Here is a 20,099-nt window from a genome sequence, read left to right on the forward strand (position 1 = left end):
GTCTCACCACCGCCTCTTTCAAGGCGGCAGGGAAAACCCCTTCCAACAAAGAAGCGTTGATAATCCCCTGGAGCCAGCCTCGTGTCACCTCCTGAGTGGCCAGTACCAACCAGGAAGGACACGGGTCCAGTAAACATGTAGTGGCGTGAAGCCTCCCCAACAACCTGTCCACGTCCTCGGGAGCCACAGGGTCAAACTCATCCCAAATGGACTCAACAAGACGTGTCTCCTCTCCCTCGCCTGGATCATCCCAATTTCGGTCCAGACCATCCAGGAGCTGAGCGATTTTATCGTATAGATAACCACTAAACTCCTTGGCACGTCCCTGCAACGGGTCATCCCGCACCTCCTGATGAAGGAGGGAGCGGGTCACCCGAAACAGGGCGGCCGGGCGGTTATCTGCCGACGCAATGAGGGTGGAGGCGTATGAGCGCCTCGCCTCCCTCATTGCCACTAGGTAGGTCCTAGAATAGGATCTAAGTAGTGTCCGATCAGCTTCGGAACGACTGGACCTCCAGGTGCTCTCTAGACGTCTTCTCCGGCGTTTCATCTCCCTCAACCCCTCGGAGAACCAAGGGGCCAGACGAGATCTGCGCCGGGTCAGAGGTCGCAAAGGCACGACACGGTCCAAGGCCCCAGTCGCGACTAGTTCCTCAGTCGTGCCGTGGGCCAGATCCCAGGGAATGGCCCAAGCTCCGTCAAGAACCTCTCAGGGTCCATCAGGCGCCTGGGATGGAACCACCGTATAGGTTCCGTCTCCCTGCGATGGTGGATGGCGGTTCGGAAGTCTAGTCGAAGGAGAAAATGATCGGACCATGACATCGGTTCTGTTACTAAATCATCTAGTTCCAGATCATTTAACCACTGTCCAGAGATATAAATCAGGTCCAGTGTGCCTCCCCCCATGTGCGTGGGGCCATCATTTACCCGAATCAGGTCCAAGGCCGTCATGGAAGCCTGGAACTCCCGAGCTGCAGTCGATAGCAAGCCAGCCGATGGCAAGTTGAAATCCCCCATGACTATAAGTCTGGGGGTCTCAACCGCCACAGAGGCAAGTACCTCCAACAGCTCGGGCAGGGCTGTGGTCACGCAGCAAGGAGCCAGGTACGCGATCAACAAGCCCAACTGATTCCTATGGCCCCACCTCACATAGAGGGATTCACAACCGGCAATCTGAGGAACAGTGGCCTCCCTCGGCTCTAGATCTTCCTTAATGACAACCGCCACCCCCCCACCCCTACCTTGGGCCCTCGGCTGATGAAATGCTCGGAAACCTGGAGGGCACAGCTCAACGAGGGGAACCCCCCCTCCGGACCCAACCAGGTCTCCGTAATGCCCATAAGGTCCGCGGACTCCCCCTGAATAAGATCGCAAATCAGGGGGGCTTTATTAGCCACGGACAGGGCATTACATAACATCAACCGAAGATCCAGGCTCTGAGGATCATGGCCGCCTGAGGAACGGGTAGGGACTGAGGGGCCGGAGCACGTGATCACCTTCAAACGTCGAGCACGTGCTCCCAACACTCGATACGCCGCCCCCCTCCGCCATATCTGCCTCTCCCACTTACCGTACCAATTGAACAGCCCTCTAGTCCTGGAACAGAACCCTCCCCCCCTGCCTTCAGACCAGATGTAATAATGTCACGAACAAGCACAGGGGCTGGATCCCTCCCCGACGGGTTCTCTCCCCTACCCGTCAGATCCCTCCCCCCCTCCCAACCCTTAAAATCCCCTCTAAAACTCCCCTTAAAAAATCTATTAAAACAACTAATTAAAAAACCCCTAAGCCTCCTATTTTTCGCATGCCACCTCTCGGGGCTCCAAAGCCCGTCCTCAAGGTGGGCCCTCGATAATCTGGAGGGCCAAACCCGCGAGAGAGGGGCATCTCGCAGGGCAAGTAGGTCAGCCGCAGTAAATGTTCGCATCACAGAGAAGGTCCGGCAAAAGGCCCATCCTGGGCTGGTCAAGATGATAGCAGATGACAAAGCAGATGGTAAAATGACCATGACCAGTCTATCCTGATGGGAAACAGTTAGTGGTAATCCTTGTGCGGTAGATGACCAAACCGCTAACTCAGTCAATTCACTACCCCATACAAGCAACCAGGGGTGGACTATGGAAGAAGGGGGGAGGAACGATGATAAAGATGTTATTTAAAGATGTTAAATAATGGAGGGGTATCCGCTGGGCCCATGGGCCTTCCTCAAGGCACCACCAGATATCCACGCCACTAGGGCAAGGCCACAACCACATTGGGCCTACCGGGCCATCCGCCGCCTCAAAGCACCGGGGCAGGCCGCCGCCGCCTACTGCCTCCACCCGGCCATTGCCGCCGGAAAAGCCCCATCGCCGCCGCAAGAAGGCCACCGCAATCCCCAACATCCAGGAAGGGACACCAGTCGCCAAGTCCCGCCAGCAGTCCCGGGGTTCCACCGGCGCCAACACCCAACGGAGAAAACCAGGCCGCCGCCGCCGCCACCGAGAGTTCAAAGAGGCCGACGGAGCCCAGGCGGCCCTCCAGATCTCCATTGGGGCGCAGCCCCTCCGGGGCTCCTCCCATCGCCCCCGGAGACGCCCAGCTCCAAATCACCCATCTTCTAAATGCCTGAGTCTTCAAGGCAGGAGTCCAGGGGGTCCGCGATATCAACGCCCCCCCCACCGCCGCCCCCGCCGCCGCAAAAACGCCGAAAAGGCTGGCGGCGGCTCGGCAGGCCTCGGCAGGCCGCCAGGATCACCGTCAAAGCGCCGCAACTCCGGGGCTCCTCCCAACGCCCCTCGGAGTCGCACAGCGCCAAGTCACCCTTTTTTCGGGTGGCTGGGTCTTCATCCATCAGGGCGGGGGCCTAAGATGTTATTAAGGCCCCCCCCAGACCCGGACAGAGCCCGAAAAGGCCCGTCGCTGCTCCCCCGATCAGCAGGGCGACACCATCTTGGACATGCTCAGAATTTAGAATTTACATGATTTCGAACTGCTAGGTTGGTAGGAGCTGAGGCAAGTGATGGGAACTCATTGTGTGACAAATGGTAAGACTTGAACTACCGAAGCATAGACCTTCTTTGGTGTCTTTTTAACCACTGAGCCATCACACCTGTTTAAAAACCAACTAAACAAATTAGGTAAGTAGTTAACAACAACCACTTGAATCAAGAGGGGAATAATTAGGAGACACATTGCTCCCAGAAGCATGAAGCTGAAGTCTGAAGATGACGAATGAGACTTCGTCGAAACGTCGCCAAGACACTTCCAATTTTACGCGGGAGAAAACCCGAATAACCAAAGACATATATATAGTATAGTTTATATTTATATAGTTATTACATGCTTATACTCATATATATACTTATATGTTGTATAGTTACTTCATGTTTATGCTTATGCTTATGTATGCTGTTATGACAAATAAAATAAAATAAAAAAAAATCTTAACTCATATCAGTCATTTTGTTCATATGCTATATTCTTTTTTCCTATCCTCTGTTTTGTCTGCTTAAATTTGCAGACCAAACAAAAGGAGGATATAACGTATGTGTAAAATTACTCATGTCACACTTAATGTCTAAAATTTTCTTCTCTTAGGAGCCAAAGAATTTTTCCAAGTTATAAAATTTCAGTCAGCTCCTTGTCAAACCTCTTAGAATACAAGATATATTTTAATATCATTTAGTTTTTTAAAATTAAAAATTGATTATATTTTCAATACTCCTACTTTCTGAAATATCTACAGTCCTAATTCAAACATCTGGCAGTTGTAAGGGAGAAATTTCAAATAAATGTGTAAAGTAACATTTCCTAAGAAACTGTAATAATAGTTGTATTTCAATATTTTAGTGATATCAATAAATATACAGCGTAGGCAAATGATATGAACTTGGTAAATTCAATGTAGTTTATTCCAAAAAATAAAATTTATTCTCAATGAAATCTATTCCAAGAAATAGGGCTTTTATTTTATCCTTTCAGCAAATATCACTGAACTTCCACTAAAATCCAATAAAATTCAAAGGAACTTATTTATGAGTAAATATAAATGGTTAAACAGAAGATACTATAGCTAATAATATTCCCATTTCCAAATGGAACAATTCATCAAGATGGTTTTAGACTCTGCTTGGAAAAGATGGTCCCAAAGATAATAGACCTTGCTGGGTTTTATTGGTTAACATTTGCATTTTGTTAACATTTGCATTTTACTTGGAAATTTATTGGCAGGCAATCCAGTACCTACAGAAATAGTGGCACCTGGTCACAGGAACTCTAACCACCCTACCAGGAAGTGGGCAGTCACATTCTATACTGACTGTAGTTTCCAAGTGGTCTTCAGTTGTACCCAAAAAAGTTGAATCATAGCCGAAGGTTATGAAGGCATAGATAACTTTTGATAAGGCCACCCACTCAGAAAAAAGCAATAACTGAAGCTGGGAATAGCAGTCCCAGATCAAGTAGGAACTGTGAATCAATGCTCTTTCAGGGAAAGTATAACCCTGTCCAGAGCCAACATAGTAGTTGGCATAGATTACCTCACAGTTCATTTTAGCTTGTATCAATCCATCCAATCCCTTAAAATCCCCTGGGGAAAATCAACTATCCATCCAACAACTCATGATCTCTCATTTGTTCTTAATCACACTCCCATATCTACAGATCTCTGAGATGCTAAGTAATAAGCATTTTACATGTTTTTGCTGAAAGGCTTACCGATCCCATACATAGGGTCAAACATAGAGCTCTTTTTGCTTCAGTAAAGGAATACCTGAATACTGAAAGTCCTCACTGTGTAAATAACCAGTCCCAGGAAAAGATGTGGCTGATTTAAAGAGTTGACATAATTTATTCAATGATGCTTCAGGTATTAAGTTTTCCACAAAGAGATCTATTCAAGTTATGGCCTGATTTGCATGTTCTTTTCTTTGTTTTGAATGGAGCACGAAGCTCTCATATTGTTTGTTAATATTTTATTTGTATTTTGGGGTTCAAACTTATTTATCAGATGAATTAGAGCAATAACAAAGTTATAATTAGATCGAGTCCTATATATTTATTAATGCTTTCTTCACTAAAATAAGAACATATACTTTTAAAAGTAAATAATAAATTGGAGCCTGTGATGGTCATAACCATCCAGCCCTAAGAGTACTAAAATGCATAGGGTTTAAAGTATCAATCTAATCAAACAGAAAGCCAAAAGAGAGGGTTTCAATGATGGAGCCTTTTCTATTCTCTGCACTACAGTAAATGTATTAATCTGGAGAATACAATGATTGTCCAATTATCATTTTCTGGTTGGCATCTATTATTCACACTTGAAGCCATACATAGGCCATTGTACTCCATATCCTTAATATATTTGTTCAAAATTGATGGAAAAGAAATGCATTATGCCATATTCATTGGTCATGGACAGAGGTCTGCAAATTTGGCTCTTTTAAGACTTGTGGACTTCAACTCCCAGAGTTCCTCAGCCAAGCTAAGCTGGCTGAGGAACTCTGGAAGTTGAAGTCCACAAGTTTTAAAAGAGCCAAGTTTGCAGACCCCTGGTCATGGATAGAGCAGCTCAAATGTCTATTTGATCCAGATCATTAAGAAAAACAAAACAAAACATCAAACCTACCAGTCATTCAAACATTTGTTGGGTTTGGGTTACACGCTGATTCAACATAGTGTCTAACAGAATGAGATATGAATAAATCATTCTGTAATTCAAAGTTTATTCTAGTCATGCATTCAGGCAAATAATGTTTCTTATCTGTTCCTTTTTTATCCACCATATTGGAGTATGCATTTTTTACCTTTTTAATAGTATGATTGGTTTTGTATTAGAATTGTTAAGCTCTATAATTTCAACAGAGAACACCCCTTTCCCCCCCCCACTACTGGCATGAGGATGTATTTAAAGGATTGCTAATCTTGGCCTATTCATTTCTGTGAGGGAAATGCATATTTGTGTTCAGCATCCTTAAGAAATGCCATGAAAAGCTACCTGAAAGTATGGAGAAAGATAACAAATATCCATACATAATTAAGAAGGCATTTCTAATCACTATTCTTAAAACATTAACAATTGAACTACCTTGGAGAACTTTTAAAGTGCTTCTAAATGGTTTTTCACCTATGAGTCAAATGTCATTGTACTTTCAAAATCAGTCAGTGCTTGTAGTTGACAGGAAACATATTCGAACTGCTTACCAATCTTTGAACAAATATTTTCATGGATGGTCTCTCCTTTCTCATTGACATCAAGTTTTTTCCAACTATGGGGATATTTCCTGCCCTTCTTCACAACTACTCTTGAACTTCGTTTCTCAAGGAAGAGCGAGCTGTTTTTCACCTCCAGGAGGCCTTCACTGCTGTAACAAGTCCAGCTAGGAGCCTCAGAGCAGTTGGCAACAATTACTTTACGGGAATGTGCAACCTTGGACCCGGTGATGGCCAGACATTGGCCAGTTCTAAGATGGAGAAGCTTGTCTTCTTGCAACCAATTCCACTGCTGATTAATATTGGTCAAGTTGCACATTCCCACATAGGCTATTTTATGACTTTCATAAATACACTGTTCTTTTAGCTCATGGATAATCAGAAAACTATCTAAAAAAAGGAGACAAAGAATCCATAGTAACAGAGTAGAGCATCAGTTAATATTCATAAGATAAAGACAATAGCAAAAGCACAAATTAAAACCATTCATTTTTTCATCACCCCATCATGCTAATATATAAATAATTCATATATAGATCAAAATGGTTTGCACAAAATGAATAATAATAGATTTACTGAATTTCAGTCTTTACTTTTTCTTAAACAACAAAAACTTATAGAAGTACAGCCAGAGTTAGAATAGATTCACATGATGAGATTAACCCATTTTGTAATAGCACAATATTTACTGCCATGGCTGTCAGATATATTGCTAGTCCTTATGGGTCACATGTTTGTTTCTACTCATTTAATAATATATATATATGTGTGTGTGTGTGTGTGTGTGTGTGTGTATATTCCTAATACTGACTTGGCTGTAATGCTCTTAATTGTAATACAATTCCTAAACAGTTTTTTCCCCTATAATGTTTCAAAGGCACAATTGGTAAATTGAAAAATAAATTCACTAAGATAAAATCTAGTCATGGTATTATAAAATACCATGATATAATAATTATTCTATTTCTTTCTGCCAAATATTCATTAAAAAGTCCCAATTAAATAGATCAATGACCTGAAATAACATGCCCTGTTGCAATTTGTTTCTGCTATTCATTTCTATTTTTTTACAGAATATTCTACATCATATATATTGATAAGCATGTGATATTATAACTTTCAGAAAATATGAAATTGGACAAACAGGACAGCATCTCAGAGTCTCATATTTAAGGCAATTTTTAAAAAACAAACTTAATTTTCTTTCTGAATGAAATCTAAATAGTTATGGGCTTCCATGGTCCATCTCTCTATTTATGTTGTATAAACGAAAGCTTAGACATCAATTATTCTATTTCACAGATCTTGTGAAAACTCCTAGTAATCCTTGGAAATCACAGCCAGAAAAAGAAAGAAACAGAAAAATTGTAGTCATACTTACCAGAGATTGTAAAGGCCAGGGAAGTAGAAATTAGAACACGAAGTAAAGCCCCCATTTTCCCTCTAACAACAACCATTGCTTCGTTCTCTCTCTTCACTTTTTTTTAAAAAGCATAGTCTAGATAAGTGAAGTGAAGGCTAGGAAGGAAATGTGGTTTCACAAGAGGAAAAGTCAGTGACGAACATTTCCTTCTATTCAATTGTTTTTTGGGGGAGTTTTACACCACTTTGAATTTTCATACAGTTCTTTACTGTCCTATCTCTTATATTTAGGAAAACACAAGCAAAACAGAGCATTTAAAACAGATCTCAGCTAAGAATGAGGAGCTGTAATTTGGTTTAATTGCCTGTCTGCAGGTGTTCTTGTGTGTAAATATATACTGTGTGTCCTGTAAATACCACCAGCTTTTTGTAATGATATGTTATGTATAAATCTAGAAACATTATATATTTAGATGCCATATCTGTACATATCCTGCCATATCCTATAAGGAAGAAGAGCATGTTCTCTAGGGTCTCTTCATTATGAATTCAATTGAGTATTTGAGCCCTGAATGCTAACTTGCCGCATTTACATGGTGTCTTCATGTCATCATTTTTCATTGTACCTTGAAAATGGTTTCATCCTTTTTTCTCTACCAAACAACGATTGTGAAAGAAAGAAATACCTTTTGACTGGATTTGATCTCCACTTTTTTGAGGTAAGGAAGGAAGGATGAAATAATAAGCATGGCCCTGAAGGATGATTTTCTTATATGTACCTCATTTTGATTAGTTCTGTTGTGCTATTGCTGAAATAGATGGCACAATTCAAGAATTGTGAACTCTGGAGCTTCAGCTTTGTAATGCATAGGTAAAAAAAGATAAAGAAGTCCCTGCAGATTTTACTCCAGTAGTCGTTGCTGACAATAGGGGGAAGGGTTCATATCCCTTTCAAGGCCATTGAGCCAGTGGTGTCCAAAAACATTTCTGTGGTCATGTGGCCAGCATGATGTCATGGTGCGCTGTTACCTTCCCACCAAAGTGGTACTTATTTATCTACTCACATTTGCATGCTTTTGAACTGCAAGGTTGGCAGGAGGTAGGGCAAGGATGGGAGCTCACTCCATCACGTGGTGTTTGGGTCTTGAATCTGGGCTGCTGCCTTTCCAGCTGATAAGCCCAGCATCTTAACCACTGAGCACCGCACCACTCTTGTAATATATACATTGCTTTGGAAATCAGATGGATTTTTCACGGGGTTACAGACAAATATGTCATTTTTAGTCTTCCTGTCTAGAAATGTCCCTGTGGTATCATCTAGGAAGTAGAATTCTGATTGCTTTAATCTGGATTAATTTGGAGTCAGCAGTTTGTAGAAGTAGTAAAGTGGAATCACCAGTAGTATTAGTAGTAGGGTTCAACAGCAGTAGCTCTTCTCTTGGTGTGCCCATGCTTGACCTTCCAATCTTATCATCTGCTTTTCTCTTGCTGGCACTAAGGAAGGTAATAGCCACTACTAGTTCATTAGATTATAGGAACAGAAAGCTTTCTTACACATTACTTTTGATTACCCAGATAGAATAGTGGGAAGGCATTTATAGATTTTGGAGAAATGTTCTCAGGCAGAATATTGTATCACTGAATATTCCAACAGAAAAGTAGCAATATTTGATGATAATGATTGAAACAAAATTTTAAAAATTACAAGCATCTTTATATGCAGTTTATTGACTACATGAAGCAAAGGTAACATCATTTGCTTTAGAAACCTATGAATAAATTGTGTGTTAAAAACCCTTGAGTTTGTTGAAGGTGAAATGCCAGCTATTTTTTTCCTGTAACAAATAGGCAAGGAAAAAAAATAAAGAAGCCTCATGTTTAACAAAGCTTTCATGATTTTGTTTCTCCTAGCATTCAACCTCGCATGTGAGTAGAGGGTTCACAACTTTTTTTAAATTAAAAGACAAAGAAATATTTAAAAATTTACCATATAAATATATGTTACAAAGATTCTTTTCTGTTTGTTTGTAAAATGACTCGAATGAGTCACACATGCACAGAATTCTGTCCTGGAGCAAAAAAGTTTTTAACACAGTAGATGGTATTGAATAAATGCATAACTATTGCAAAATGACATTGGATGCAATTTGCTAGGGATTTCTCTTGACCTAGCTCCATTGAAATTAGATAGAAATTCAAAAGAACCCAGCAGTCTTCACTAAAATGCATTCCTTTTTTAAAAAATAACTTCATCTTTTCTGTTTTGCACAGGAAATGGTCCTTGTGTTCCATCCATTGTGTTCCCCAACGTTTTACAGTATACACTATGTGCAGTAAATATTTATGAGTATTTACTAGGGTCATCATATAAAATACATATTGATTTTTATTCATTTAAAAACCCACAAATTTATTTATTTTTCCTCTGTAGGATGCTGTGGATATCAGTATTCATAACCACCCCTTTGCAGATTTTACCACCAAGAATCCAAGGAGCTCCAAATTAAGTTTACCACGTAATAGGGAGTAGTACTTAACAGGTACAATTGAACATCTGACTGGCTATTCACAAGACAGACTTTGCAAACATTGAAGCATGTATACACATTTCTTCTGTGAAATTTCTCACATCCAGTTGTTATACATACATACATACATTCAGTGTTTCATATTCTATTAATACAGAAATAAATCTTCCTTGATATATGCACACACACGTGTGTACATGTGTGTATATGTGTGAAAAATTCAATGTAACATCAGCATATTAACCTTCATTACAACTGTTTCAGGAACTCACAATACATTCAAGACAAGAGTCCATCAATCTTCAATGCTTTTTTTAAAAAAATGATCCACATTCCTTTGACAGGTTGAATGCTCTGTTCTCCTTCTACAGCTGTCAACTCCTTGAAGAAGTTGCTGGAAGGTAATGAAATAAATTACCTCAAAAAAGAGTGACCTGTTTACTTTTTCCATCTTGGTTTCATTGGACGGCTTCAACGGAGAGCCTGCTTTCATACAGATTCAACGCATAATGAACAAATTCATACTGTTCACTTGTTTGGACCATTCCACCTCTGAAAAGCAAAAAAAAGCAAAGCAAAATAAAAAGGTAAAGTCTCACTGAAGATACAATGCATTTCCCCCCCCTTGTGTCATCCATCCTCTTGGTTTTTAGTTTATATTTAATTCTTATTAATTGTAATTGTTTATATACCTTAATAATCTTTTTAACCTTTTGCAAGTAGGATCACTTCAATAGTGAAATGGGCAGCATACAAATTTAATAAATAAATAAATAAAAATAATAAATAATACAATCTGATATTCTGTCTGTGTCTGTGCCTAATTATACTGCATTTTCAATTTAGTTTGGGAGGTTATTGTATCATTTCAAATACCACCCAACTCTCCCCACTTTCCAAAATCAGAATGACAGAAATGTAACCATGGAAAATGAAATTTTTTTCCTGGAACCATTTTCAGTTCTCTGCACTCATCGATCTGTCTGCAGCCCGGCTGATGCAGTTACATTTGAGTCAAAAAAAAAAATTCAGAACACTGTTTTCAATATTAATATAAAAAGGAATGTTTCTCTTATCCTCATTTTCTACAAAAGAGTTTCTAATACATTTTTTCTGAATAGTCTCCACCTTGAATATTCTCCAGTACTGGGCAATGTCTGGGCATCTGGCAACCACCATTTTTCCTCACCACACTTCCAAATGATGTTTGGGCCTAAGTATTGAGGAAGATGCAAAATGATGACCAAGCTGCCATTACAATGATTGCTGTTGTACTTGTTGTTGTACAGCATACCCACATGAACACAGTTATGGAAAATGAAAGAAACTAGGCTAAATTATAACCCCAACATTTCATGAAACAGTTGCCCAGGTTCTCTTCTGCAAAAAATGATGAACACTTGTGCATAGCTTAGTTCTGTCATCTATTGTAACTACAATTACTGCTGAAATTCCTTTTCAGACACAAAGGCATAATGAGAACTTAAATATTTGTGCTCATGTCTTTACATTCCCTTGACAAAGAATACACCATGTAATGCAACACCATTACAATCTTGCCACAAGCACATTATTCAACTACAGAGCATTATTCCTTTATATAGGAAGAAAAGCTGAATTTTTGCTAAAATTGACTAACTATAGTAGTAGCGTCATCACATTTTATTTTTTTGTAATCAATACTAAGCCCATTCGGAATCATTTGCATGTTGCATTTATTTGTGTTAAAATACATTCAATGCTCAAACTTGAAAGAGCTCTATCTGCTGCTTTTTAATTATACATTTTGGGCTATGCAGTTTGGCAGTCAGAGGTCTTGATTTTGTTTGCCTTTCGTCAGAGGATGCTGCCCTAGCCCTTGAACTATTTACCAGTTTAAAATTCAGAACAAGCAACGTGCATCTTCAAACGTTTAAGAAAATTTGAATGTGACTGCCAATGTCCATGAATTTGCATTCTGACACTAAATGTGTGACCTGTTATGGTCCTAGAGCACACGTACAGACTGCAGGTTTTCCTGTCCTTTTTCTAATGCCTCGCAGGCTTCCTGTCTCACCAGCTGACATCGAAGAAATGCTGCAGCCATGACTCATTTCAGCATTGACAGCAGAACTGTATTTAATCTGACCATAAAAGTAAAATACATGGCCCAGATACTTTTAAAGGCACATTGTGGAATTCCACTAAGCTATGGAATAAACTGATCATTCTCAGCAGAGGTGGGTTTCAACAGGCTCTGACCAGTTCTGAAGAACTGCAAGTGGAAATTTTGAGTAGTTTGGAGAACCGGTAGTAAAAATTCTGACTGGCCCCACCCCCATCTATTCTCTGTCTCCCAGGTCCCAGCTGATTGGGAGGAAATGGGGATTTTGCAGTATCCTTTTCCTGAATTGGGGTGGGAATGGAGACTTTACAGTATTTTTCCCCTGTCACACCCACCAAGCCATGCCACGCCCACCAAGCCACACCCACAGAACCGGTAGTAAAAATTTTTTGAAAACCACCACTGATTCGCAGCCTGGCATTCTTCTAACAGGCTACAGCTACCACATAAATAGCCTGGCTGGGGATGATAGGAACTATAGTCTAACCCATCTAAGGCTTGTCAAGTAGAATAATCTTAGAATTTAAAGAGGCATTGCCAGCATGGAAAGATCAAATAATTACTTTTCCCACCATTTGTCGGCTGCTAATGTTGCTTTCCATGCTTGTTTGTATTTTGTATTTTGCTAAATGCATTCATGAGTTTGCCCCTAAAATCCCTAGCAAAGGACCAAAGCAGACATGATGATGGAATTGCATGGATGCATCAGCAATTACTTCTTTATTATAAATAGGCACAAAGGGAGTGGACTGAAATGTTGGATGAAAGGGAAATTGAGTTTGCAAAAACCTTAAATTGGTTTTACATTGAATGCAGCTATTTGCTGTTAATGTTGCTTTCTTCTATTGTTCGTTTGTTTTCTTTGATCCTACAAAAACTTCAGAATTACAGTGTTCATAACATGAATAAAAGTGACACTTAAAAATATTGGATGGCAAATATTAATGGATTTTGTATCCTACATCATCCTACCTGTCCAAACGCAGTTGGCAGACAATACTCAATGCGTCAACAGCTCCTTCTTCCCTGAGCTGATGGCAACCAATTGTAGTAGCAATGAAACATCCTGTTCTTCCTATTCCAGCACTGTCAAGGAAAACAATTAAACTAGTATTAAAATGACAGATTATGGCTAATAATCAAATAATCACCGGTTATTTAAGGTTTGAAATATTCTCCATAGAAGACGGAGAATGATTTTGTTCCTAATTTACTCATGGGATAATCTCAGATAACCATTTTATTTTCCCAGCACAACTACATTTGTTTATTTTTTTTATTTATGTATTAATTTTTTTGCTGCCCATCTCTCCTACAAGGTGACTCTGGGAAGCACAGAAATTTAAATTTATTTAGTAGCTTAGCAATCAGACAATGTAGATTAGTTGAAACTTTTGATTTTTGTTCTAAGCAAAAATATATGATTAAATAGATGCAGATGAGGTTTAATCTCTTCTTAAAAATGCAGCAATTTTCAGCTCCATAAACTTTTAGAATATCTAAATTCTTATAATATATTGCAAAAACAAGATGTGTTCTTTAACTCTAAAAAATTAAAAATGCATATTCTTAGATTAACTTCTTAATTTTCCACACACATTTGTATTTTTCCTTTTTCCTTGCACAATTGAAATCATAATATAAATATGTACATTTCCTGCCATAGTATGATAAACTCTAACAATGTCTACCTTTTCCTATCTTTCTGGAGTTGTTTCTTCTTCACCAGTCTCCATCCCATTCCTTGGTCCCTCAGAGGTTTGCACACATGATGCCTTCATACCTCCTTCCCACATTATCTCCTTCACCACTGAAGTAGATTCTTCTTTCTACTCACTTTTTGGCATCATTACACGTAGTCCTCAACTTACAATAGTTCATTTAGTGACTGTTCAAAGTTACAATGGCACTGAAAAAAGTGACTTATGACCGTTTTGTACAGTTACAACCTCCGTAGCATCCCCATGGTCATGTGATCAAAATTCAGATGTTTAGCAACTGGTTCATACTTATGACTGTTGCAGCATCCCAGGGTCATGTGATCATCTTTTGCAACCTTCTGAGAAGCAATGGGGAAGCCAGATTCACTTACAGTAACACCTGCGTTACTAACTTATCAACTGCAGTGATTCACTTAACAACTGAGTCAAGAAAGGTCGTAAAATGGTATATAATTCATTTAACAAATGTCTCATTTGACAACAGAAATTTTGAGCTCAATTGTGGCTGAAAGTTGAGGACTACCTGTACTCTCATGCTACAGTAATCAAAGCATATGGGGAACAGGTTGCTCTTTGGTTCCTACCTTACTGTGCAGAGCCATGGAAACTTTGTAACAAGGAAGAAATGATAACTTAGCTTTATTAAAAACAAACTTTAATCTTTCTATCTTGCAGTTGTAACATAGGTGTATAAACAGATAAAGGGCAATGAAAGGAAGCTTTACAACATTGTAGACAGGGTGTGGGAAAGGTAGGGACCATATCTAACTCAGACTGGGCATTAAACAACAGGGTGTCCACTAGTAGATGTTAGAGTTGAATGGAGCATAATTCTCTAGTTCATTAATTTAATAGGCCATTTTTGGATTAATTGCAAGATTATAAAAATGCAGGGAACATAGCCGATCTGCAAGCTAAGGCAGTGATCAGACACTAAAGAGAGGGCATATGCCAAGCCCTCCAACCAATCATAGTTGTAGCTGTTACTGTATCAGAACAAAATGCTGGAGATGATCCACTCCGAAGAGTTTGTGACAGTTCAGGTATGAAAATAGTAGTTTTGAACCGAAGCTGGGCAACACGGGCAGGGGATGCATTTCTGGTGGGCTGGAAGAAGGAGGAGGAGGACAATGGATCATACTGGAACAGGTCAAGCAAAATGTATGGCTTGCACTTTGGTAGAAGGCTGCTACTGAGCACCAACTTGTTTTAGGCAGCAAATAGGGGACCTGCCTGAATTGAAGAAGTCATATAATAAGGGGAAGGATTTTTGTCTTTTGGACAATGATAGAATATAGGTAGACCATAAAATTTGCATGAAAAGTAAAGAAGGAAGAAAGTAGGTAGGCAGGTGGGTAGGGAGGAAAGAAGGGAGGGAGAAGAAAGGAGGAGGAGAAGAAGGAGAAGATAGAGGGTTATGGTAGTGAGAAGTGGGAAAGAGGAGGGGAAGTAGGAAAGTGAGGAGAAGGTGGTGGGGAAAGTTTAAGAAGGATGAGAAGGGAAGAAAGGATTAAAGGGGGGAGTGGCAGTCGAGCAGCCCTGATTGAGTATAATTTGAGTATAGGACTGATTGTTGGATAAGTGATTGTATTGTACACTGGTCAAATTGTGGGAATTATTATGGAAAATAAAAATTTTTTGCTTTAAAGAAAAATTTGCATGAAAAAAGGACCCATTTTAATTACCACTAAACCCAGATTAGGCTGAGAAAGATTCTTGACAGAAGCTTGGAAAGGTATTTCTCACATGGACTGAACAGAGTTAAATAAAAATCTCCTTAAAGTGTAAATGAACCAGCTTTCCACTTTCTTGATATCTACTATCAACATTGCAAAAATCCATTTTTAATTCATATTTTTCCTATCCTGCTCCATTAAAATCTAAATTTAAAATCAAATTCAAGATGAAAATTACCTGCAATGAACAATTATAGGACCTCTATCAGTTGAAGCCTTCTTGTCCTCTTCTACATCCAGCATGAGTTGTAAAAGAGGTTGAGCACTGACTGGAGTTTTGTGATCTGGCCAGGAAGTGTACCAGTAATGTTTGACATTCCTTGACTGGTTTCCTTGCTGAAAACCATGAACGATATACATATTTCATTTACAACACTGTTGACTAAAAATGAGGCACAGTGTGTTTCTGCACTCAGCAAGTACTTTGGGGTCCCTGGCATTCTCTGAGGCTTGGTTGTTTTCTTACAGATGTTTCATTACCAAGCTAGATGACATCATCACTGCTATCACTGATCATATTATCTGGTTTGGTAATGAAACATCTGCAAGAAACAACCAAACTTAGAGCACCAAGGAGTCCACAGTTTCAGTTCTGAGCTACAAATGTTGTCTTCTATTGGAAAGCAACTACTTCTTTGGAACTCAAATGGTGGACCAGCTTCTATGGTTGGCAATGGAAAATTCTGCAAATGCAAGATATTTTTATTGGTACTTGGCTATCATCTGCATGATAAGCCAAATAAATTCTACTATCAAACTGTGATCAACCCAACTTGGTAGATTACTGTAGGGATAAAGACCAAACATGTTTCAGAAATGTTATTATCATGTATAAAACAGAAATCTACTTCATTATTGATACATAACCTTTCTCAAACTACCTTCTAGGCCTACACTGTAATTATCCTAATTCATAATTAACAGATTATAAAGACTACCATTTTGGAAGGTGTAATAGTTCTACAATATTATATTATGCTGCCATATTAAGCAAGTATGTTAATACATAGGACTGGGCTACCAACAGCTGAATATAGTTTTTATATATTCTTGTGTAAGGTATTTTCTTTGAACCAGTTAACTATTAAAGTTATGTTTAGTTCAGTACTATAGGTGAGGTGAAGTAATAATTACATGTAGTGGTTTGAAACACAACATAAAAACCAGTACCTTTAATGTTAGATTGCGGATAGTATAATTCTCACATTCCTGCACATTGTCAACAAGTACTTCCACTTTTCCATATATTCCTCTCTTCTCTGGCCAATATAGCACACATTTCTAGAAAAAAGGATTAAATAACGCTTGATCAAATAAAATAATAAATCAAGTTTATTTTTTCTTGAAGGTAGTAATTGTTGCAAATATTATGACAGACATTGTAACTGCTTCATCATTAATATTTCTAGAATTTTACATGGTAAATTGCTAAGAACATAAATTAACATTAAACCTGTTTGCATATCTTGTAAGCTTCCCTAATAACATGAATATAGGTTGGCTTATAAATATTTTAATAAATAAAACTGCAATAGAAAGTTATTTTGTGGAGATTTTTTGTTCCAAGATACCTAGAATACTCCATTTCAGCATTCCAATTTAACTTCTTTTAAATTGAATTAAATTATTGCTTCATTTAAATGGTTTTTTTAAATAAAGAAGTGTTTATGGTCAAAACCATGTGCTGTTGATCATTAGGAGATTAAGATAATTTCTTAAATGATGAACTAAACACAGGCCTTCTTAATAACTCCATTCTCTGGAATCAAGTGCTTGGATCACTCGGTAGCCTTATAAGCTTTCAAGAATTGCTAATATTTTCCTCTCAAGGAATTAAAAAGAGCAATCATAAATAACCAGAATTATGATTAAGCAAATCTCAGATTGTTTCTCTGACAGACCTTAATGATTGGCTATTACTAATTAATAGGATTTTTGAAGGCCTACACTTAATTACTACATATTTTATTTTATATTTCGATGGTTTTCTTTTATAAGAAATCTTATAGGAACATCATGTTTTGAAAATTAAAAACAAATAGACTCAATATATGTACATTCAGTTTTAAGTATGTTTTATTTTTATATCTGGCAACAGCTTAAGACATACTAATTTCATAAACATCTATACTATGCTTTTTTTCAACTGTGGAATGTATTAAAATTATTTTCAATTTTAAAGGTACAGTGAATTGGATCCATACTTAACAATGTTAAATACATTTGTCCCATTAATTGGGCATAACTGGTTATACCCAGTAGCTCCATCTTGATTGCAAAAGGTCTTGAATTCCAATTTAAATAAAGTTATAAAAATAGAAAAGCCTGTACCCCAAACAAGGACCATGTAATACCAGAGCAGGTTCTTGGACAAAGAAAGAGAAATAATCTATGTACTATTATTCATTGTTCATTTAAATGAAATGAAGTCTATAATATATACCTAAAGTAATGTTATTCATATAACCATTCTTTAGAAACTAAATGGCTCTACTTATCATTATCAAAAAATAATGAAATTGCTGTACACCAATATTTAGAATAAAGCAATTGCAAACAACAACTCTATTACTTAAAGCCTTACAAGATAGCCCATCAGTTAAGCAATGGAAAAAATATTTTACAATAACTAATCATAATATTACTTTTGAACAATAAATGTTTTTGACTTTTGTAAAAAAAAAAACACCAATTTCTTTACCTGTTAGATATTCAGCATTTATGTGATGATCATCTACTTTGTAACATCAAATTACACTGACTAATGTAAAAGGGTCCATTCAAAGAGAAAGTTGGAGCTGCCCTCTGGAAATCAAAGAGTCCTGCTACTAACATGGTCAAAACACTGCCCACCTTTTAAGCTTGTACTCAAATGTTCAAACTCCTAGCCCATGTGACCCACGGGTTCCTTAATTACATGGAAAGACTAATAATGATACAAAACCCCCATCATATATGCCTTCCCCTCCCTGGGAAGATGTGTTCTTGCCAACATTAAGAAAGCCAACATAAAATATTGCTGCCTATTCAACATCCTTCTGTGATTTCTTGATAATAGATCGACTATATTCAATTCCTTAAAAGCTAAAGAAATGTTTTTCTTATCTTGTTCCCAGACGTATAACTGGCAGACAGCTTTGTGTGGACAATGAAATATATTGTTCACTTAAACTACCTACCTCATAGTTGCTTCTAACTTTCAATATGGCCCAACAGATTTATTTTTAACACATTACTGCTAGTATTCTAGCAAGATCCACTTGGCACTGAAGTAGGAATGAAGGGCAGATTGTAAACCCCAGATGCAATTGTCATTATAACTGCTAATATGTACCATAAAATTAGTAAAACAGTTACAAGCAAATAATTGATGCTGTATCATGAAACCACTTAACTCAAGACAGACAACTAATTAAAGTCATATTTAGATGCAAATTTGGAATTCAAATTCTCATGTACCAGTTTGCAATATTGTATATTTTATGAATTTTCATATTTTCTGTAATTCTTTAGATGTTAATCACATTTTGTGGTAAACAGTTGTGGAGATCAAAATGTATTAACCACAATCAATGTAGTATACAATTGACACAAAATTCTCATAATTGCACAGAAACAGGAATTGTAATTCCAGAAATTATCATTATTAATTTTATTTTTATATTGTTGTTCTATATATTAAAAAAAGTAAGCCATCTTCACTAAAACAGTCAGCATAGTAACTATTGATTTGGCACAAGAGATAAAAATATATAATAAAAATATAAAATATATAAAAACAAGAGATAAAAATATATAATGCAAACCATGATGATTTGTATTTTTTTCCTTTTTACTAAATTTTATTTTACTCTGATTCTCATCTTGTGTTACCACATCTTGTGTTGCAGGCTGAAATGCTAATTACAAAAACATTTTATTTGCAATGTGACTTTTAATAGACATGTTACTGGTTTATAGCTATTTCTTAAAATACTGTCTAAACTTTTCAAACACTAGTTTGAACACGGAGTTGTAATACATTTTTGATACATATGAATTGCTTGGAATAAATCAAACACAAAATTAAACTAGCAATCTCTTGGACACATTGAAATGGCTAAAACCCTCATTAAAATATGGCTAAATATGCAAATGGACTGTGCAGAAAATGTCCCTTTTTGAATTTCATTGCTGAATTATACAGTTGATACCAGGTAGTTCAGCCTGTGACCCCAGGGTTGCATAGCAGGTGTGAAATCCAGCAGGTTCTGAAAGGTTCTGGAGAACTGGTAGTGGAAATTTTGAGCAGTTTGGAGAACCAGCAAATACCACCTCTGGCTGGCCCCAGAGTGGGTGGGAATGAAGATTTTGCAGTATCCTCCCCCTGCCACGCCCACCAAGCTACACCCACCAAGCTACACCCACCAAGCCAAACCATGCCCACCAAGCCATGCCCACAAAACCAGTAGTA

The 20,099-nt window shown here is 38.1% G+C and overlaps 2 protein-coding genes across 2 annotated transcripts in view; both read right to left on the reverse strand.

The window, feature by feature from the left end:
- The window catches only part of PTPRB (protein tyrosine phosphatase receptor type B), a 102,486-nt gene extending 94,784 nt beyond the window's left edge, over positions 1 to 7,702 (reverse strand). Inside the window, exons 1-2 of the mRNA XM_058190260.1 lie at positions 7,577 to 7,702; positions 6,187 to 6,585 (exon numbers count right to left, since the gene is read on the reverse strand). Coding sequence (XP_058046243.1) covers positions 6,187 to 6,585; positions 7,577 to 7,652 — 475 coding nt within the window. The 5' untranslated portion in view covers positions 7,653 to 7,702. The remainder of the gene's footprint in view (positions 1 to 6,186; positions 6,586 to 7,576) is intronic.
- A 1,547-nt stretch (positions 7,703 to 9,249) lies between these two features.
- The window catches only part of PTPRR (protein tyrosine phosphatase receptor type R), a 96,377-nt gene continuing 85,527 nt past the window's right edge, over positions 9,250 to 20,099 (reverse strand). Inside the window, exons 11-14 of the mRNA XM_058191442.1 lie at positions 16,817 to 16,927; positions 15,825 to 15,982; positions 13,162 to 13,275; positions 9,250 to 10,637 (exon numbers count right to left, since the gene is read on the reverse strand). Coding sequence (XP_058047425.1) covers positions 10,544 to 10,637; positions 13,162 to 13,275; positions 15,825 to 15,982; positions 16,817 to 16,927 — 477 coding nt within the window. The 3' untranslated portion in view covers positions 9,250 to 10,543. The remainder of the gene's footprint in view (positions 10,638 to 13,161; positions 13,276 to 15,824; positions 15,983 to 16,816; positions 16,928 to 20,099) is intronic.

Source organism: Ahaetulla prasina, chromosome 7 (assembly GCF_028640845.1).
Source record: "Ahaetulla prasina isolate Xishuangbanna chromosome 7, ASM2864084v1, whole genome shotgun sequence".
Lineage (NCBI taxonomy): Eukaryota > Metazoa > Chordata > Lepidosauria > Squamata > Colubridae > Ahaetulla > Ahaetulla prasina.